At 40.6% G+C, this 21,787-nt stretch overlaps 1 protein-coding gene across 1 annotated transcript in view; it reads left to right on the top strand.

Moving 5' to 3' along the window:
* The window catches only part of LOC124795353 (tetratricopeptide repeat protein 37), a 169,672-nt gene extending 148,151 nt beyond the window's left edge, over positions 1-21,521 (top strand). The window contains exons 16-20 of the mRNA XM_047259345.1: positions 1,207-1,476; positions 15,528-15,681; positions 15,816-15,990; positions 16,082-16,267; positions 21,017-21,521. Coding sequence (XP_047115301.1) covers positions 1,207-1,476; positions 15,528-15,681; positions 15,816-15,990; positions 16,082-16,267; positions 21,017-21,313 — 1,082 coding nt within the window. The 3' untranslated portion in view covers positions 21,314-21,521. The remainder of the gene's footprint in view (positions 1-1,206; positions 1,477-15,527; positions 15,682-15,815; positions 15,991-16,081; positions 16,268-21,016) is intronic.
* The last annotated feature ends 266 nt before the right edge of the window (positions 21,522-21,787 follow it).

Below are 21,787 nucleotides of genomic sequence, written 5' to 3' on the forward strand. Positions count from 1 at the left end.
TATGTTGAATATACCATCATTTATTTCATCAGCTTCATTTGTAGCCCCTTTCATTGACTTACATGCAACAGGTTCCACAGCAGCTCCAATAAATTGTGCACACTTCTCAATTTTACAAGGTGGACGTGGCATATTAACCAAAGCATACATTGTTTCTGCTGTAGTGTATCCTTTGCCAGTCACTCTCAATCCATAAAACCACCTAACATTTACTTAAAAATAATTATCTTTACACTTATCAGAATTCCAAAATGAATGAGTATATTTACAGTTGGCACAATTAATGATAACTTTCCTGGTTAGTCCATTTGATACCTCACTGTCTTCATTTAAACTAACTGGCCCTCCACATATTTTACAACATACACATTCACCTAACACCCTTGTTAGAACATGTAAATCTATCAGAATATAACCTATCCTACCATTTACATCACTTTCGTTTCGAGAAAACTGTGTATCACAAAGTTTTATTTTAATCTTCGAAGCACTTATGGGTGTTTCTCTAGATACTGACAAGTTTGCCTGTATTTCATTGTCTGTAACTTCACATGCCACCAATTGAACACAGTGTTTCCCTTTATTCGAAAATCTATTACCATGAAACACAAGTTTCTTAAAAAAACACTTCATTTTGGTATCATACTTTACTTTTTGAGAGATTTACCAATTTATTCATCACTTTTCCTCGGAAAAACATTAGCACTTCAACATACAGTGCATGTTTATACCACAAAACGATACAATACTGTTTCTGACAGTGCTAACAATACAAACACGTTATTTAACCTTTATGATACAGCAATCCAAAGCCTTCTGTATAAAAAATTACCAATTTTATGATATCAATATAATGGAAGGAAACATTCCACTACCAATTTTATAAGATCTTGAAGTAATGTGCATGAAAATGAGTGAAATATAATGCAAGTCATTTCTCAAGCCTATAATTAATACAGCATCTTAGTTCATCTAGTAGGAGATGATGTATAAATGAAGAAACTGGTTTATTCTGCATCTTCCCATTCATTAATAAGCTTGGGAACCTGTTTTGGTGAAACTCAACTTACAGGGACAGTATTTTCAGGATACAGAAGGGTGTTGTAAGAATTGTATTTGGTTTTAATTGTAGAACCTCTTCAGAAAAATTTGGTTCCTCAACAACTACTACACTTGACCTAAAAAAAAATCTTTCTTTTTTTATAGGTGTGATACCAAAAGATGCATGTGCACTTAATATGCTTGGTCTGCTGATGGAAAGACAGCAGTTGTACGGGACTGCAGCTGCTGCATTTTGTAAGGCTTTGCAGCTGCTTGAATCTGAGGAAGGTGATGAAAAGCGAGACATAGTTTTTGCCAATTATGGAAGGGTTTTGGTACAGCTACAGCAATATGACGCAGCAATCAAATCATACTTACAAGTGAAGAAAGCTACATTCAAGACACAGTGTGGATTGGCTGTTGCTTATTTCAAAGGTAACAAAAAAGTCTATTATCAGGGCATTTGTATTACTGAAACACTATCCCAGAACCTAGTGCCAGTTGCAGCATAACAGCAACAAAAATACGATTTTCAGTATTTCTCATAATTATTGACTGAATTTAAAAAGTTAAAATACTCTCCTAATCTAATCATTAAGAGGCATAATATTATGTTAAAGTTTAACATAATAAGACAAGTAGTACAGTTAGAAACTGTTTGTTTCGAGGTAATGTGAGAATGCTTAATGATTTGCAACCAACTTTCACATATTTTCTTACCTTTTCAAAACTTTTTCTCACTGACACCCCCCACAAAATTACAAAAGGAAAAAATTTTATTGCTTGCTACACTTTCGCTGTTCATGCAGTCAGACTCCAGCATCAGGCATGGTGTTTTAATTTGTTACTTCTTTACTACTAACTCTCTTCACACCACAGTTTGCAGATAGTATACACATATACCACTGAATGTACTTGCAAAAAATATTAATGTACAACATACAACATATAGTTGAAGAGATATGACATCGTAAGCATTTAGATGCATGAAAAACTAACTTTTGTATAAAATGGAGTGCAAATTACTCAGTTTGTATTCATCCAGTTTTTCATAATGAGAACACCTAGTGGCTTCCAGCAAACTTTAAGCATAATTTCAAACCTTTCCTAAATTTTTCTTGCTTACTTGATAAATGCAAATATTTAACTCATTTGTAAAATCATCAGGCATTTTGTACATGGGAATTTCATTCTTTAAAGAATTGGGGGTTTACTGGTTTATAAATCTTCATCACCACTCAATTTTAATTTGTCTTCTGATGGTAAGGAGGAGATGATGGCAGTGTTCATTACACATACCAGTTCTGCTGCATCAGACAGGAACGCTGTTTTTCCACATTATAACCCATTGCCAAAACTGAAAGGTTTAAGGTGCATGTACCACAACCTAATGAAATACTTTTTAGGGTAGTCAAAATGCATTACAAATCCTTAAGTTTTTAATACCTATCCTCATCTAGCTGGCAGTGGTTATTGGACTGATCTCGATTTTATTTTGTCCTCATACCTGATATATTGCTCATTAGACTCTCTCTCTCTCTCTCTCTCTCTCTCTCTCTCTCTCTCTCTCTCTCTCTCTCTCTCCATTACCAAACTGATAGTTCTTTGATGTCTCAAAATGTGCCCTGCAGAGAGATCCCTTCCTTTTGTTAAGTTGTGCAGTGTATTTCAATTTTTCAACAATAGCATTCAGTATCTCTTTGTTATTTGAATTTCCCATTTAATCTTCAGCATGCTTCTGTAGCTTCACATTGTAAAATCTTCTATTCTCATCCATCCCACACAAATACCTTTGGAAAAGACTAGCTAACAGTTAAACTGATATTAAAGGTTAACAAATTCCTCTTTTTTCCAGAAATGCTTTACTTGCTATTGCCAGTCTGCATTTTATATCCTCCTCACTTGCACCCTTATCAGTTATTTTGCTCCTCAAATGCAATACTCACCTACTAATTTAGTGACTCATTTCAGAACCTAATTCCCACAGCCTCTCATGATTTAATTTGGCAACATTCCATTAGTGTCTCATTTCCTAGTTTAATTCCCTTAGTATCACCTTATAGGCTGTTTTCAAGACACTGTCCATTCCATTTAACGACTAATTTGCCATCTCTTGATAGAATTACAGTGTCATCATCATACCTCAAGTTCTTATTTCCTCTCCCAGAAATTTAATTCCCTTTCCATTTTGTCTTTATTTCCATCACAGATTGCTTGATCTACAGATTGAATCACATGGGAAATAGGCTACAACCCTGCCTCATTCCCTTTTTAGCTACAGATTCTCTATCATGTCCTTTGACTCATAACTGCTTATTGTAGACGACTATATGCTCCTTATCTGCTACTGCAGTTTTTCCCCTCTTTAAAAATTGTTACATTAGAAAAGAGAACTTCCTGCAATGACACATTACTGTGTCGAACAAACTAACCACAAAAGTTGTTGTTTGTGGAAGGTTGCATGTGGAGGGCTACGCTGGATGAACCACCAAGGTAAATTACAGCAAACTGCCCTTGATTCTACCCTATATGACCAAGTAGATGCTTGCTTACCTTATATCCTCTAAAGCTGTCTTGATATTCCCATTGAATTTCTTCTCTGTAGGCCACAGCTTCTGACATGCGATTGTAAACAATAATGTTTGAAATGGCTTTTGGGAATGGTACTACACAATAATGTCTCAATACTTGGGATGCAGACTCATTTATTAATTCAAACCACCATGGGCAAAAGACTTCCTTATCACAGTCAATGCTTTGATAGCCAATCTAAACTCATTAATCACAGTAACAATCGTGGAATCTGAATGTAACACTTTGAGCTCCACAACATTCATAAAATAATGCACAGTACCTATTTCCATGTTTCTTCAGTTAAATTACCATTTCATCAATTTAATTTTAACTTTCTTAAGTAAAATGAAGCACTTGTGATTAAAATGTGTTCACCTCATGTACAGCATAGCTATACTGCATTGAACATCATTTTGCTGTTTCCCACCTGGTTGCGCAGGGTGCACTTTCGTGATGGATCAACACTTAAATTAATTCTTTTGTTAATTTCTGTGGGTCAGTTTTTAATAATTGAAATTGTAATTGTACAGAATGTAAACAGTAACTACTTACAGTATATCACAGTGGTGTAGTTGAAGTTTAGATGAACAAATTGCTAAAGGACTCTTGTGGTCTATCAGACTGGAAAACAACCTCAAATTGGTCTGCAAAAGCCACCTAACCTACAGTGCATGTGTGTCACAGGAGATTCAGGCAAAAAATGCTCCTTGAATATTAAAAACCCCTTGTTCTTGCACTTACAAAATGTAAAATTCATGTCTGTGTAAATTTTACTCCAAAATATTGTGAATTTTAACAGCATAAAATTAACAATTAAAATGTTTTGTTTGTATGGCCTTCTTACTATGAAACTATTGTGCTTGTAAGTGTTAAATTTAGACTGAATTGTAAATATAATTAATTTTTGCACAATGTTTACAGTAGTCTCTTTTCTTTTGCCCTTGTGGAAAAGTTTAAATTAATATGTTTAACAAAACACCCAACAAAACCAGTGGCTTAAGAGTGAGAGGCTATTGAAAATGCATGTGTGTTGTAGCTTAGGTTGCTTTTGTAGACCAGTTTTAAGTGTGATAGACCACAAGTGTCCTATATCAAGTTGTTCATATAGACTTCCCCTCCACCACAGTGATACATTATAAATTGTTTACAACCTCTATGGATATCAATATAGGTAAAGTCTTCAGCACTGTCAGATTGGTTTCTTAGCCAGTTAAACATTAATATTGGGAAGTTCTGACATAATGTAAATACATTAGGAGTAAAGGGGAGCACTTACTAAAAGCAGAAGCACTGAATTGTTGAGAGGCAATCAGAAGTGCCTGTGAATGACTCAGTGCTTCTGCTGTTACGTGAGTCGTCTGCTTTACTCCTAAAGTATTTATGTATTAATAATGGATGTTGTGCATCTTGGCACCAAGTCTGATATTGAGTTGCCTTCGACCTGTCATTGCTCAAGGACAATGTAGCCTATTCACATTGTTCTCCCACATTCCCAGTCCATATGGCATAGAGTGGCTAACCTGTCCTTGCTACCGGCTTGCATAGCAACAACGGCATATGCAGTTCTACACAATATGATATATCACAGATTGCAGAGTAGCATAAATGCTAAAATACCTGGAAAATTTCAAAGAGTGTATTCCAGTCATTATTGTCAAAAGCTTTCTGATTGTAAATTATGCTGTGGAGACATATGTACCAAGTAAATGGATTAAACATAAAATGACCCTCCAGAGTTTAATATTAAAATTCAGAAGTGGCTGAAAAAACGGAGATTGTTGAACTCTCAGTTTAAAAAAGAGTGCGCAAATGGTGAAAAGTGAAAGTTAGTACAACTTCATGCATTCATAAGACGATCAGTGTACGAAGCATCCAACTACTTCCACCATCGTACCTTAGTGAAAGATCTTGCCAAGAATCCAAAAAAATTCAAGTCATACATAAAACTGCGAAGTGAGTCAAAGGCTTCTATCCAGTCACATGTCGGCCAGTCTAGGTTGGCAATAGACGACAGCAAAAGGGAGGATCATATAAACACGTGTTCGTTTGACTGTTGCAGACTCCCTCTTGGAAGACACATAAATTGGCACCCATGGTGTAGAGAAGCAACTGGAAAAAGTTGAAAACAAATAAGTTGCCAAGTCCAGATTCAGGTGACTCCTGTATATAAGAAAGATAAAAGAACAGACCCCCATAATTACAGACCAATATTCTTAACATCACTCTATTTGTGAGTGGTACAGGAAAAGAAATTATTAGTAGTGGTACAAGGTACCCTCCGCAATATACCGTACAATGGTTTTCGGAGTATGTATGTAGATATAAATGCAGAATCTACAAACACTGTAAACAGAAATTTTGCCTAAGTCGTATGGTCAATATTGTTTTGTACACCCTTGCATTTCTCCAGAACGCAAATTGATCTTCTCCATCACTGGCTTCTACCAGTTTTTCCATTCTTTTGTAAATAATTCATTTCAGTATTTAGCTACCATGACATATTAAACTGCTAGTTCAGTAATATGCACTGTCAGCGTCTACCTTCTTTGGAATTGGAATTATTTCAGCCTTCTTGAATCTTGAGATATTTGTCCAGGTTTACTAGTTTCATCTTCTCTGATTCTCCCAAATATTTAAATTCTTCTGAGATATTTCATGTTCTCCAGAAACATTGTTTTGAGTTAGGTCTTTCAATGGTCTATCAGATTCTTTTTGCAGTATCATATCTACCATCTCATCTTTTTTTCTTTCCCTACAATATTGTCTTTGAGTTCATTTCCCTTTAATAGACCTTCTAAATATACCAACAAGTTTTCCTTCTTTGCTTTATACTGGCTTGCCATCTGAGCCCTTATTATTTATACAGCTGCTTCTCTTTTTCCCATATGTCTCTTTAATTTTCCTGTAGGTGGAATCTGTCTTGACCCTAATTATGCCTGGTTCTACAACCTTGCATTTGTCCTCTAACCATATCAGTTTACCCATTTTTCATTTTCTGTCAGTTTCATTTTTTAAACATATCTATTTCTTTTCATATGCTTCATTTGGTGCATTTTTTAAATTAAATTCAGTCCCTTTTGTGTTATGCAAAGACTTCTACTGTACTTTGTATTTTTGTTTATTTGATTATCTTGTGCCTTCACTATTTCATCTTCTATTTTATTCCTGTTTTCTGTTTCCCTCAATCATTGTCTAATGCTCCCTTTCAAACTCAACTACTCTGGTTCTTTCAATTTGTCCAGATTCCATCTTAATTTTTTACGTTTTTGCAATTCATATCCAGTAAATTACAGCCACAGTTCACATATGGCTCTGGAGGTGTTTTGCATTTTCAAATCTGATTTTAGAAATAAATGTCTCACCCTTATATAAACAATATTGAGTCCAGTGTGCTAATCACTGTAGCATCTTGCTCGGTAGTTTATAGGTGGAGGAGTCAAACAATTGGCAGAGGGTACAAATTCATAATGACAGTGGTGGAATCTATGTCTACAGTAGGATGATTAGGTCAGGATCTGTTTTGAGGCTGTGTATGGCTCCCCTTTCTTCTGTGAAAAGATTGGTGTTCTTGGAAAGTAACTTGGGGGAGGAAGGTGAGGCAGTGTTGGAGGTAAGGAATTCCTGGAGGGGGCCACAAGCTGGTTGGGTGGGAGGTGGGAAGGATCATGGTTGGATGGTGGTTTGAACTGAGTAGGGCGAGGTTCAATGCTGGATTAGACTGTCTTTGGTTGGAGGCAAAGAAGTGTTTCCATTGCAGGAGTTGAGAAAAAATAGGTAGCTCACTGGCAAGTCCAATCAGTTCTAGATTTGATGGGATGTGGCAAATCGAAAAGGTCAGCTAGGCAGGATCTGGGTGCAGTGAGGGGTTGATGATGAGGAGCACTGTTGGTAGGACAGGGGTTGGACAGTGGTGCCCCAAGATGGCAGTGGGATGTCGGCAGGTTGGATAACTTATGGAGGTGGTGTTTGGAATGCTCCTCTACATGTTGGAGAGCAAGGGATTCAGTTTCAAAGGTGTGACTATGTATTAGAGATTACACAGTAGCAGTATCTTGTGAAGGGACTAGAGGTTCTGGGATGCTTGTGTCGTGGAGAGGTCTTTCTTCGGTACCAGGTTTTTGAGGGACAGGGACTGATGGAATCTGAAAAGATGAAGGTCATTGTGAAAGGAGGAGTGGGATCCAGAAAAAGAAAATTTTGTGGTTATACTATTGGGAGGGGGGGGGGAGATTCTTTGTTTTAGGCAGCATTTAAAGAACAGGGTGTGGGACTGGGTTTTAATCAGGGAAAGGGATACTTTTCTGAACTAGTGCAAAAGATGGGAAAGGAGTCCACTGTGGCAGGGATGGTGTTGGGGAAATGAGAAATGACGTAGGCAATGGGCATATGAAGGCGCTCCCCAAAAGCCGCAAACCCAACAAACCTAGACACTACATTGTAGCTGGGTATTGTGCCCCCACTGTAAGAATTTCGGTTCTCATTGGCCAACACCTCCAACCAATTGCCCATAATCCCACATCAAAGATACCATCCACTTCCTTCATTGACTCTCCATCATCCCCCCCATCCCTTTATCTCCTGGATCACTATTCGTCACTGTTGATGTCACTTCCCTATACACCTACACCCCTCATGCTCATGGTCTTGCCACTATTAAATACCATCTTTCCCAATGTCCTTCAGACTCCAAACCCACTACCTCATTCCCTGTACACTTTACTTACTGTATCCTAACACACAACTATTTCTCCTTTGAAGGGTAGGTATACAAACAAGGCCATAACACAGCCATGGGCACTCACACAGCACCCTCATTTGTCGACCTGTTTATGGGCCATTTAGATGATATCTTCCTAGCTCCTCAAAACCCCAAACTCTTGCTCTGGTTCAGTTTCACTTTCATGATCTGGACTCAGGGCCAAGACATACTATCCTCATTCCTTCACAAACTCAACGCCTTCTCCCCCGTCCTTATCACCTAGTCTTCCACCTCAACTCAGCATGCTACCTTCCTGGGCATTGACATCCCCTTCTCTGAAGGCTCCATTCACACATCTGTCCATGTTAAACACACCGACGACAAACAGTACCAACATTTTGACAGCTGAGATTGTTGCCACACCAAAAAGTCCTACCCATACAGTCTGGCCACACAGGGACAGTGTATTTGCAGTGACAACAACTTTGTTGCGTAGTATGCTGAAGGTCTCACAACCAACCACTATCCCTCATACCTAGTCCACAAACAGATCTCCAGTGCCATATACCCACACATTCCAATCCTCTCACCTCCACCAACAAACAGCTACAAAGGAGTGCAACTGAACATCATCATTCGTCATGACTGTGGCCAAGAGCAAAGGGGTCCACTGTGTGGCACTACATGCAATTGAACATAACATGCTTGATTTCAATGCCTGCTTCACAACCTGGGCCATTTGAAGCCTTCCTTCCACCATCAGCTTTTCTGAACTGTGCAGATGGGAGTTATTTTAACAACACATTCTTTGCTTTTGAAATCATCCCATCCTTAACCTACTTTCACGCAAACTCCACCTCCACAGCCTCCCATTGCTGTGCCAGGCAGTCCTGTCCTGCCACTGTTTAACCCGTGGACTCTACACCAGACTGTGCTCATATCTACCCGCAACCATGCCCTGCTATCTTCCCTCTTCCCCACTCCACTCCAGATTGCTGCTTTTGTTCAGTGGGACAGTTGCATTCTGGCTGGAGTAGCTAGAGGTAGCAGTCACATACATTTGATGTGTGCCTGTTTGTGTGAATGTGTGCGTTTTTTTTTTTTTTTTTTTTTTTTTTTTTTAAGAAAGCTTTGGCTGAAAGCTCAATGTGTAACAGTTTTTTTATTGTTCCTGTGTACACCACAGTGTGTCATCAGGGAAGATGAAAGTTCAAACCCACGTCCAGCCATTCAGATTAAGGTTTTCAGTGATTTCCCTAAAGTGTTCTACACAAATGTCGGGATAGTTCCTTTAGAAAGGGCACGACTGATTTCCTTCCCCATCCCTGACATAGTCTGAGCTTGTGCTCCATCTCCAATGACCTCGATGTCAATGGGTTGTTAAACCTAAGCTTCCTTCCATCCACCTTTAAATTTTGCCAGAGTGATCCCATCTCAGAAGCCTGACCTAACCTTCTGTCCCTGCTCAAAGCCTTAGACCCTTCCCAGAACCTCTCCCTGAATCTATTTCCCTTCTCACTCGTATGACACCCCAAACACCCATCTTCTACATGCTCCCCAAAATCCACACACCAGCAGTCTTGGATGCCCTATTGTAGCTGGTTATTGTGCCCCCACTGAAAGAATTTTGGCCCTCACTGACCAACACCTCCAACAAATTGCTCAGAATCTAGCTGTCAAAGATACCTTCACCATCAAAGATTCCTTCACTGACTCTCCACTATCCCCCAATTCTTTTACGTCCTGGATCCCTACTCGTCAATGTGGACACCACTTCCCTATACACCAAAACCCTCATGCCCATAGTTTTGCCACTATTGAACAGTACCTCTCCCAGTATGCTTCAGACTCCAAACCCACTACTTCATTTCTCAGAAACATTACTAGTTTCTTCCTAACACACAACTGCTTTTCCTTTCAAAGGAAGGTACATAAAAAAGCCCATAACACAGCTATGGGCACCTGCATGGCATCCTTGTGTGCCTATCTGTTTATGGGGTGTCTAAAGGAAACCTTCACAGCCTATGAAAACCCTAAGCCTCTGCTCTGGTTCAGGTACATTGATGATATCTACATGATCTGGACTCGTAGCCAAGACAACCTATCCTCATTCCTTCACAACCTCAACACCTTCTCCCCCCTCCACTTCACCAGGCTCTCTTCAGCTCTGCATGCCATCTTCCTGGAGGTTGACGTGCTCCTCTCTGATGGCTGGATCCACACCTCTGACTAGATGTGCTCCTCTTTGATGGCTTGATACACACCTCTGACCACATCAAACCCACCAACCATCAAAAGTACCTGTATTTCTACAGCTGCTCTCTTTTCCACAACAAAAAATCTCTCTCATGCAGCCTGGCCACCTGGGAGCTCCTTTGCTCAGTATGCGGAAAGTCTCGCAAAGGCCTTCACAGACAGCCACTATCCCACAGACCTAGTACACAATTAGGTTTCCTGTGCAATATCCATACACATCCCCAGTCCTCCCACCACCTTTAACAACCAGCTACAAAGTAGTGCCCCCTTTGTCACCCAGTACCACCCTGGGCTGGAACAACTGAGCCACATCCTTCATCAAAGCTTTGATTATCTTTCATCAGTTACTGAAATAATGAACATCCTACCCAAGTTCCTTCTCAACCCTCCTAAAGTGGTTTTCCATCCCTATGTCACTCCCAGTTCTAACCCCTTGCCACAGGGATGTGATCTCTGCAAGTCCTTCCCAGTCCAGCCACCCAGCACTTCTTATTCCAGTCCTGTCACAGGCTTATTCTACCCGTCAGAGGCCTGTCCACCTGAAAGTAGACATGTCAAATACCAACTCTGCTGCAATGATTGCAAAGCTTTCCACATTATTATGATTACCAACCAGCTGTTCACCGGGATGAATGTCTGCCGCAAAACAGTGGACGAGACCAAACATGCAGCTGAACATAACATGCTTGATTTCAGTGTCTGTTTCCCAACCCGGACCATCTGGACCCTCCTCTCCACCACCCACTTATTTGAACTGCGCAGTTGGGAGTTATTCTTACAATACTTTCTCTGCTTTTGAAATTATCCTGTTCTCAACCTATGGTAACCTACTTTCACCCCACCTCCCTCCATACAGCGTTCACGACACTGTGCCAAGCAGCCCTGTCCTGCCATGCCACAGTGCTCTTTTCTGCCCATGACCCATACTCTCTCTCTTCCCCTTCCCCACCCCACTCCGAATCGCTGCTTTCCTTCAATGCATCACTTGCAGTCTGGCTGCAGTGACTGGAGATAGTGGTCATTTGTGCATGAGGTGTGCATGCTTGTGTGTGTGTGTGTGTGTGTGTGTGTGTGTGTGTGTGTGTGTGTTTTAAAGAAGGCTTTGGCTGAAAGCTCAATGTGGAACAGCCATTTCGTTGTGACTGTCTGTAACTCAATGTGTCATCTTTATTTACAATGAGTAGCAATATATCTTTTTCAATGTTGTTTATATTCCAACCTGGAGTTTCCACTGCTTGATTTTACCATTGTATAATATCTCAAACTTTCCTGTGTCTCCAGGTCTCTACCAAATATACAACCTTCTTTCATGATTTTTAAACTAACAAGGAGAAGTCCCAAGTGGTGGGATCAACTTTCTGAAACCGCTTGCACAGTTATATAAGTTAAGAAACTGGGTGTCGTACACTGTAGGCATTCATCTTATTGGGCCTTGTTTGCAGGCAAAAAATTGTAATTTTTTGTGATACTCAGCAGCATGAAAAAAGTGGTATTGTATGGACTGGTTGTATGGCAATAATAGGGTAAGGCCTTAGCATGCAGATGGTCAGGTGTTTTGAAACCCATCAGATATTTTAAATTTTGAAACTTCCTGGCAGATTAAAACTGTGTGCCCGACCGAGACTCGAACTCGGGACCTTTGCCTTTCGCGGGCAAGTGCTCTACCATCTGAGCTACCGAAGCACAACTCACGCCCGGTACTCACAGCTTTACTTCTACCAGTACCTCGTCTCCTACCTTCCAAACTTTACAGAAGCTCTCCTGCGAACCTTGCAGAACCTTCTGCAAGGTTCGCAGGAGAGCTTCTGTAAAGTTTGGAAGGTAGTAGACGAGGTACTGGCAGAAGTAAAGCTGTGAGTACCGGGCGTGAGTTGTGCTTCGGTAGCTCAGATGGTAGAGCACTTGCCCGCGAAAGGCAAAGGTCCCGAGTTCGAGTCTCGGTCGGGCACACAGTTTTAATCTGCCAGGAAGTTTCATGTCAGCGCACACTCTGCTGCAGAGTGAAAATCTCATTCTGGATTTTAAATTTTGTTTATTTTTTGCTGAAATGACTTTGATCATTATTTTTATTCAATTAATTTGTTTAAATGTATTTTTTATTTCTGTTCCTTTGTCACATCATTTGATTATTCTATCAATTTCTTCATTTGCTGTCATTTTTCTTACTGTCATTCCTTTTCTGCCTGTAATCTTTGTTCATGTGATTTTAATTAAATTTATGTATTGTTGTTGTGTGGTCTTCAGTCCAGAGACTGGTTAGAGGCAGCTCTCCATACCATTTCCCTTTTTAAATTTTCTAACCTACCTGCCCGATTAACGGATCTGACATTCCTTGCTCTGATCCATAGAACGCCAGTTTTCTTTCTCCTGGTAATGACGTCCTCTTGAGTAGTCCCCACTCAGAGATCCGAATGGGGGACTATTTTACCTCAGGAATATTTTACCCAAGAGGACGCCATCATCATTTAACCGTACAGTAAAGCTGCATGCCCTCGGGAAAAATTACGGCTGTAGTTTCCCTTTGCTTTCAGGTGTTCGCAGTACCAGGATAGCAAGGCCATTTTGGTTAGTGTTACAAGGCCAGGTCAGTCAGTCATCCAGACTGTTGCCCCTGCAACTACTGAAAAGGCTGCTGCCCCTCTTTGGTTTTTTATTTATTATTTTTTTTTTTCTCACATGTAATTTTGCATCCCCCCTCTCTGTTTATTTGTTTCCCTTTTTAGCACTTTTTAAGGTGTGACATACATCAATAAACATTTTGCTAAGCAATTTGGAGCCTAGCCTGTTTAGATGAAGGCCATCTATCGCCAGGCATTTGTTACACAAGAGCTTGTTTGGGTCTATAAATATTGGTATGGTGGTAGCGGTAGTGACCATTTTACAGAAATGCCAAGTATCTCCGCAGATTTGCCTTCTACACTAGAATTCTCATCTAATTGGAAGAAGGAACCTTGCTTTTGAACTGAATGTATAGCACTTGAAAATAATTGGGTTAAAGCTTACCTGGAGAAATTTTAGCTCCTTGGGCAGTTAATAACCATTATACAAGTAACTGGATAGATTAAAAAATCCACTCACCAAGTGACAGCAGGAGAATATACATATAAAAAAATTCAGTCCACAAGCTTTCATAGCCAGTGGCTCCTTCTTGTGGCAGAAATGTTGACAGGGAAGGGAAGGGAGCGAAGAAAAAGGACTGTTGAGGTTTAGGAAATGGGGTAGAGTTTGAACAAGTCCCATGCCATTTTCCTTGACATTGATCTCGTCCTCAATGAAGGTCAGCTACACACTTCTGTTCACATTAAACCTACTAACAAACGTCAGTACTTATGTTTTAACAGTTGCCATCCTTTCCGTGTCAAACATTCCCTCCCACATAGCCTTGGCATTTGTAGCAAACATATTTTTGTAATGCAGACTTTTTACAGCAGTATACCTCAGCCTTCACTGTATGTAATTACCCCACAAGCCTAGTTCAAAAGCAGATTTTGTGGGTCATCACATCCGATCCTGGTGCCACTGATCTCTCCAAAAGCAGCTTAGAAGTACACCTTGTATTACTCAGTATGATTCTAGTCTTGAATTTATCTCCCTAAAATCATGCCCTGAAATGGGGTCCATTCTGTTTGAGATTTTTCCCACCACTCCTAGAATAGCTTTCTGTCACCCTCCGATCCCCAGGATATACTTGTCAGACCATATGCTGCTCCTGTACCCATCTCCCTACCTTATGGCTCCTGCCCCTGTGACCATCCCACTGCAAAACTTGCCCTGTGCACCATCACCTATATCAGCCCTGTAACTGGCAAAACATGTACTATCAAAGGGAAAGCCACCTACGATATGACGCATCATATACTTGCTGTTATGTGAACACTGTTTGGCCTTTTACATCAACATGACTACTACCAAGTTATCGTTTAGGATGAATGGGCATAAAACAAGGATGTGTTGTGACACCACACAATATCCTGTTGCAGAACGTGCTCTACAACATGACATTCATGGCCTTGTTTCTTGTTTCACCACACTTGTCATCTGAATTCTTCCCCCAGACATCAGTTTCTCAGAACTCCACAGGTGCAAATAATTCTTGCCACCCACCTGGCCTTAATTTATGTTAATTTCTTCAGACTCAGCATTTCTTCACAGTAACTATTCCTGTCTTCACTCTCTATTAGTTTTCTACATCTTTCATTTTCTGACCTGTCTATCTTTTGCCATCCCCCCCTCCCACCTGTATCGCATAAAATGCACTTAGCTTTTCACTCTTATTAACTTGTGCACAGTATTTTAGCAGTAATCTCTGTCTTGCATATTACCTCATCTTCCATCTTTAAGCTCTCAGGTTTTTTTAATCTCGTTCAGTGCAGTCCTCGCCAATCAGCCTTTCGTTCTCATCCCATCCGTTAAGTCTCCCCTATGCGTGGTTCTGGACAACTTTTCCAAACTGAAAAGTCTTACCCTTTTTCTAAATGTCACCAGTCATTTTCCTTTACCTCTCTTCCGTGCCCCTTCACCCTCCTGCCAGGAGGAGCCACTGATCCCGATAGCTTGTAAACTGTAATACCTTTTGTATGTATTTTCTCCTTTCTTTAATAAATGACCAATATATGAATGACAATAGGAGAGGTTTTGAACTACCTCCCACTGATATGCTGAAGGACAGTGTACAGGGAAGGGACCTTCTTACTGGTGAAAATGTAAATAGTGGGTTGACTTATCGTAACAGACGTATACATGTACTTAAACATACAGTAAAAGTGTTTGCTATTACTACACATAGCCGAGGAAAAGTATTAATGGAAAAGATATATTTCTTGCCTACTATGGAAATTTATTATGCATGAAAGTATTTAAAATTTATAAAATTGTATTCTGTAATTGAAAATAAAGTTGTTTTTAACTGCAAGCCATGTCACTATATTTCTGTTAATATCTTTTGTAATGGTTTCAGCTGAAAAATATGAGGAATCATATGAAACGTATGACAGTGTCCTTCATTGGCTTGCTTCTGATGATGGCTTGAAATCTCATGTTCTTGTTGCTATGGCAACAATGGCTTATAAATTCCAGGGAGTTGAAGACTCAAAGACATTGCTGTTACAAAGGTAAACACTTTTTCCCTGAGAAATATGTACCTAGGGGAGGGTGAAAGTTTGAATTTTTTCTTACACCACATAGATACAAATTTCGGGGAAGTTTTACATTAAAATTGTAAATAATAATACCATGTTTGTTCCAGTGCACAACTAAAACCACCATCAGTTGAAGGATATTTTGCTTTATGTGCTCTTGGAATGCTCAATGAAGATCTGAACTTGACAGAAGTTGTTCTAAAGGAACTTGTTAGCTATGATGATGATCCAAATTATGTTATGCATATTGCAGTTTTCAGAGCATACATGCATTTTATTCAGGTAAAGTAAGACATTTACAACTACCACAAATGTCTGTTGTAGTGACAAAAATATTCAGTCATTTTTTTAGTTGAAAATGTAAATGTTTCAGAGACGCACAGTTGAATCGAAGCGCAGCCTGAGTGGTGCCGTTCATCGTCATCCTGGCGAAGCATCACTGTGGTTGTCTCTTGCCCTGATGTTGCTGCATCTTTATCCTCGTTGCAATCCTGCCGGAGCTGCACAGTGTGCGCAGGTTGCACTCAGTCTTGGTCGTGGAAGCATGGATGTTTCTAAGGTCAGTTGACAAAGGTGTGATAAGTTTAGTGGTACACTTGGGTTCAAGTGTTTTTAACTGTAGAACAATATTGTCTGGTCTGTTACAGAAATCAGCCAATTTCCACTCCACCAGACTTCTCTCCTTCTACAAAACCCTGCAGTTATCCACCTCTCATGTTTCCTTGGATGGTATCATCCGCCAAGCCAACTTCAGACTGCAGCAACATAAAAGACTTCATCTCAAAAAGCTATCACACGTTCTCCTAAACTACCTCAACAGTGGTGTTTACCTTCCTGTCCCTCTGCACCTCCCCAAACAGCCACACCTTCAGTCACCACTCCTCTCATACAAACCAAGCTTGGCCAACCTCTTTAACATCTCACAGTCTACACCACTGCCTCCCAGACCAATAGTAACTCATAATGACAAGGACCAGTCACTACAGTACAGAGTTCTCAACCTCTCATATAAGGCTCTCTCCCCTCCTGAATTTACTGTACTATCCAAGGGTTTCACTTTCAGCCTTAATGCTGCCTTTAATCGTGGTGCTTTGGTGAAGGACCTAGTTTCCTTTACACTTAATCTCAACCGGAAATATCACTTTTCAGCCCAATCCCAAAACTTTTGCAAAAGCAACCCTGGCATTAAGCACTGCCTTGAACAGTTCTGACCACAATCCAACTTGATCCACCACAGTTAACTCAAAATTATCCCTTCCAAGCCTTCCTCACATCCAGCATTGCTTCACAACCCTTCCTCAGGTTCCTACAATATAACCCTAACCTGCAGAACTCCAGGCTCTGTGTTCACTAAAAGTTGATGGCTCCATCATTATCCTCCCAGCAGACAAAGGATCTACCACTGTGGTACTTGACTGACAGGAGTATGTTAGTGAAAGTCTATGCCAGCTGCTGTCTGACATTTCTGCATACAGCATCTGCCATCAAGATTCTATCCTTGTGATTCAAACTGACCAGCAGATCCTCCTAAAAGCCTGAAGCCCCTCACAAGGACTTACACCGCAATCCATAGAATTTCTTACCCCACTGAAACCAAACAGCCACATCTTTTACCTTCTTCGTAAGATCCGCAAACCCAGTCATCCTGGCCACCCTATAGTTGCCGGTTTCAAAGCACCCACCAAACATATATGTGCCTTAGTTGATCAATCCCTGAAACCCATAGTACAATGACTTCCCTCTTATATAAAAGATACCAACCATTTCCTAGAGCATCTGAAATCTGTGCCCATCCCACTCCCACCACATGCCTTGCATGTCACCATTGATGCTATCTCCCTCTATACCAACAGCCCCCATGTACATGATGTTGTCCACTGCCGAACATTTCCTCAGTCAGTGCCCACCTGATTCCAAACCTATGACATCCTTCTTTCTGTCCTTAATTAACTTTGTACTTACCAACAAATACTTCACCGTTGAGAGTCAGACATACAAACAAATCACGGGTATGACCATGGGAACCAGGATGGCTCGTACCTATGCCAACCTTTTCATGGGTCACTTGGAGGGTCTTTCCTGGGATCCAAAAGCCTTCAGCCTCTGGTTTGGTTTAAATACATTGATGACATCTTTGCCATATGGACTCATGGTGAGGTTGACTTGTTAAAATTCCTAGAATCTGTAAATACCTTCTCCCAATCAAATTTCATGTAGTCCTATTCCAAATCCCTTGCCTTTCCTTGATGTTGATATCATCCTCACCAAAGGCCAGCTACACACTACTGTCCATATTAAACCTACTAACAAACAACAGTAATTACATTTTCACATTTGTCATTCTTTCCATCTCAAACGTTCCCTCCCATGCAGCCATGGAATTCGAGGCAAACATATTTGTTCAAATGCACATTCTTTACATCAATACACCCCATTCTCACCCCACCAGCCTAGTTCAAAAGCAAATTTCCCAGGCCATCACATTTGGCACTGCTGGTCCCTGCAAAGACAACTTCAGAGAACACCAATTTGTCACTCAGTATTATCCTGGTTATCCTGGTCTTGAATCTATTAATCAGCTACTTCGACAGGGCCATGACTTCCTAAAATCATGCTCTGAAATGAGATCAATTCTGTCTGAGATTTTGCCCAGCACACGTAAAATAGCTTTCCGTCGCCCTCCCAATCTTCGCAATAATCTTGTCAGGCCCTATGCTCCTTCTGCACCCACCTCCCTACCCTATGACTCCCACCCTGCGACTGTCCCTATGCACCCTTCTACCACCACCTACACCAACCCCTTAACTGGCAAAACGTGTACTATCAAATGGAGCGCCAACCGTGAAACGACACATCATATACCAGCTGTTATGTAAACACAGTTAGGCCTTTCACATTGGCATAACTACCATCCAGTTACCAGTCAGGATGAATGGACACAGCAGAGGAGTGTATACCAGCAACAAACAACATGACAGTCATGATCTTGGTGCCTGTTTCACTACAAATGCCATCTGGATTCTTCCTCCAGACACCAGTTTCTCAGAACTCCACTTGTGGTAAATAGCACTACAACATGTCCTTGGTTCTCACCACCCACCTGGCCTTCATTTATGTTGATTCCTCCCATCTCAGCATTTCTTCACAGTAATTACTCCTTTCTTCACACCATTTTAATTTTCTACATCTTTCATTTTCTGACCTGTGTATTTTTTGCCATCCCTCCTCCCACCACTGTTACATAGAGTGCACTTAGCTTTTCACTCTTAGTGGCTTGTGTGCAGTGTTTTAGTAGTAATCTCTATCTTGCATTTTACCCTGTCTACCACCTTTAAGCTCCGAGGTTCTCAAATCTCGTCCTGTGCAGTCCCCAACAATCAGTTGTTCCGTCTCATCCCATCCAGTAATTCTTCCCTGACCTGCGATTCTGGGTGACCTTGCCAAAATAATGTACCCCTTTTCCTATACCTCTCCACACCTTTTTCTTCACCACCTCTCATCCTTCTCCATCAGCTCTTCTTCTGGCAGGTGGAGGAGCAACTGGCTGTGAAATCTTTCATAAGTTAAACCTACCTCTCTCTCTCTCTGTCTCTGTGTGTGTGTGTGTGTGTGTGTGTGTGTGTGTGTGTGTGTGTGTGTGTGTGTGTGTGTGTGTGTGTGTGTAGATATATTTAGATTTAGTTTTCATAACAGTGCACAAAAATTTAACAGAACATAGAGGATGCTGAACAATTTGAGGTAGGGAACCTGGGGTCAGAGAAGCCATCTTGAGAAGACAATAGTAATAAAACCACATTACTGTGGATTTCTTTATTTACATTAGTTACTGTTAACTGCAAATACCATCATTGAAACAGTGATGGTATTTGTACCGTATCTTACAAAACGTCTGAAACTGATGGCCATCAACATCCAATGCATGGATGACATCAGCGAACAAGTTTCTGACACACCTTGATAAATATTGATGTGTTTTGGATCACATAACAGGCAGCTACAATCCTGGCAACTAATTCCATATCCGTAGCCACTAGGGTCTCGAACACAAGTGACTTTAGATATCCCCATAGAAAATAATCAAGGGGATTCAGGTCAGGTGACCTCGCAGACCATGGAATAGGACCTCCCTTTCCAATCCAGCGACCAGGAAAAACCACATTGAGATGGTTGCAGACATCCCCACTGAAGTGAGGCAGTGTACTCTACTGTTGTTGATTCATAGCACATTTTGTCATGGGACAATGCAAATATGATACAACAGAGCCACCTTATGGACAATTAGTGTAAACAAAACTAGCATCATGACTTCCTAGTAATCAGGCCCATTCTCTTTGCTTTCTTGCGTGAAATAAAGAACATGCATACAAATAAACAGCACAGTATGTGTAAACTTTTATGCATGTTAGTTGTACATACACTGGAAAACAGTAATGCTAGACAAATCAGTAGAGAAGTTTACTTCAATATCTCCTTATGCTGGCGTCTCCGATCCCAGGTTCCCTGCATCAAATTGTTCAGTGGAGCATTCTCTATGTCCTGTTGCATTTTTGCATGCTCTTACGGAAAACATCATATGTATATGACAATGAAAACAATTATTGACAAAATTATTTAATTGGATAGATAAAAAATCTACTCGCCAAGTGGCGGCAGAACACACACCCAAAAAACTATTGTAATTGGCAACCGTATGGGATGAAAAGGAAAGACTGACTGACTGGGGACTGCATAGGATGAGATTCGAAAATCTCGTCCGATGCATTCCCCAATAATCAGTCTTTCCTTCTCATCAACTAAAAAGGACTTGCAATATGGCGACCGAACTCCTCCGAATGGGGCCTCCCAGCCAACAATGCCATACGACCATTTCATTCATTTCATCCCGTACAATATGTCTCCCCTGACCTGTGGTTTTGGATGACTTTCCCAAAATCTACCCCTTTTCCTAGACCTCTCCAGTCCTTTTCCTTTACCCTTCTTCCTTCCCCTTCATCCCTTCTACCTGAAGAAGGAGCCACTGGCTCCAAAAGCTTGCCAATTACAACAGTCTTCTATGTGTGTGTTCTGCCGCTGCTTGGTGAGTAGATTTTTTAGCTATCCAATTAAATAATTTTACACACACACACACACACACACACACACACACACACAGAGAGAGAGAGAGAGAGAGAGAGAGAGAGAGAGAGAGAGAGAGAGAGAGAGAGAGAGACTAAGACTGACTGGAAGCAGTTTTGGCAGATTGGACACAATCCTCATATAACTAAATATGTTGTGAAAGGACAATTACTGAACAATTTTCTTGTTTCAGGTCATGTCATTGGTGAGCTTAAGCCACTTGCTTTCTGGAAAAGCTAAAGCCAGTCTAAGTAGCTCACAGAAAGCAGTCCACATGTTTCCTGACATACCTGAAAACTGGGTAGTGCTTATAGCATCATTTTTACCATGGTGCATTTTGAGCAGCTCTTGTCAGAGCTTGCACTGGATGAAGCAGTTAATAGGACACGTTCGCCGAAAAATGGAAGCTTCGAGGCAAATGAACAAGTGGCTCAGTAGCCATGAGCGCAAGGTTACACTGCTTGCTGAGGAGTTCACAGTCAAAGCATAGGCTTGGTATCTGTCTTCCAAATGAATTGTGATAAAAGGTGGTGCTTTAACTTTTTTGTTTGATGTGTATACTGAAGTGCACTTTGAAGAAAACACCAATGTTTAAAAGAAAGAAGACTGAAACTCTTATTTATGCAGTACAAGCATTTAATATCAAATGTTTTATGAATGTACTTTAATAAAGACCTTTGTCTAAGCCACTACCTATACAAGAAGTATTTTATTGCTCATGACTAAAGTAAAATAAAGAGCGATTGGAATAGCACTGAACTTTTTCAGACCTGATCCTAACCAGATCTCCCATGGGTTTTTACTACTTGGCACAGGGTGATGAATATTTTTAAGGAAAACTATGTATGTCTTATCAGTTGGACCAATCAATGTTAATGTAAGGCACAAAGAAATGCTGCGCAGAGTGGCCGCGCAGTTTGATGCTCCATGTCACAGACAACGTGGCCTTCCCCGCCGGAGGTTT

Source organism: Schistocerca piceifrons, chromosome 4 (genome assembly GCF_021461385.2).
Source record: "Schistocerca piceifrons isolate TAMUIC-IGC-003096 chromosome 4, iqSchPice1.1, whole genome shotgun sequence".
NCBI lineage: Eukaryota > Metazoa > Arthropoda > Insecta > Orthoptera > Acrididae > Schistocerca > Schistocerca piceifrons.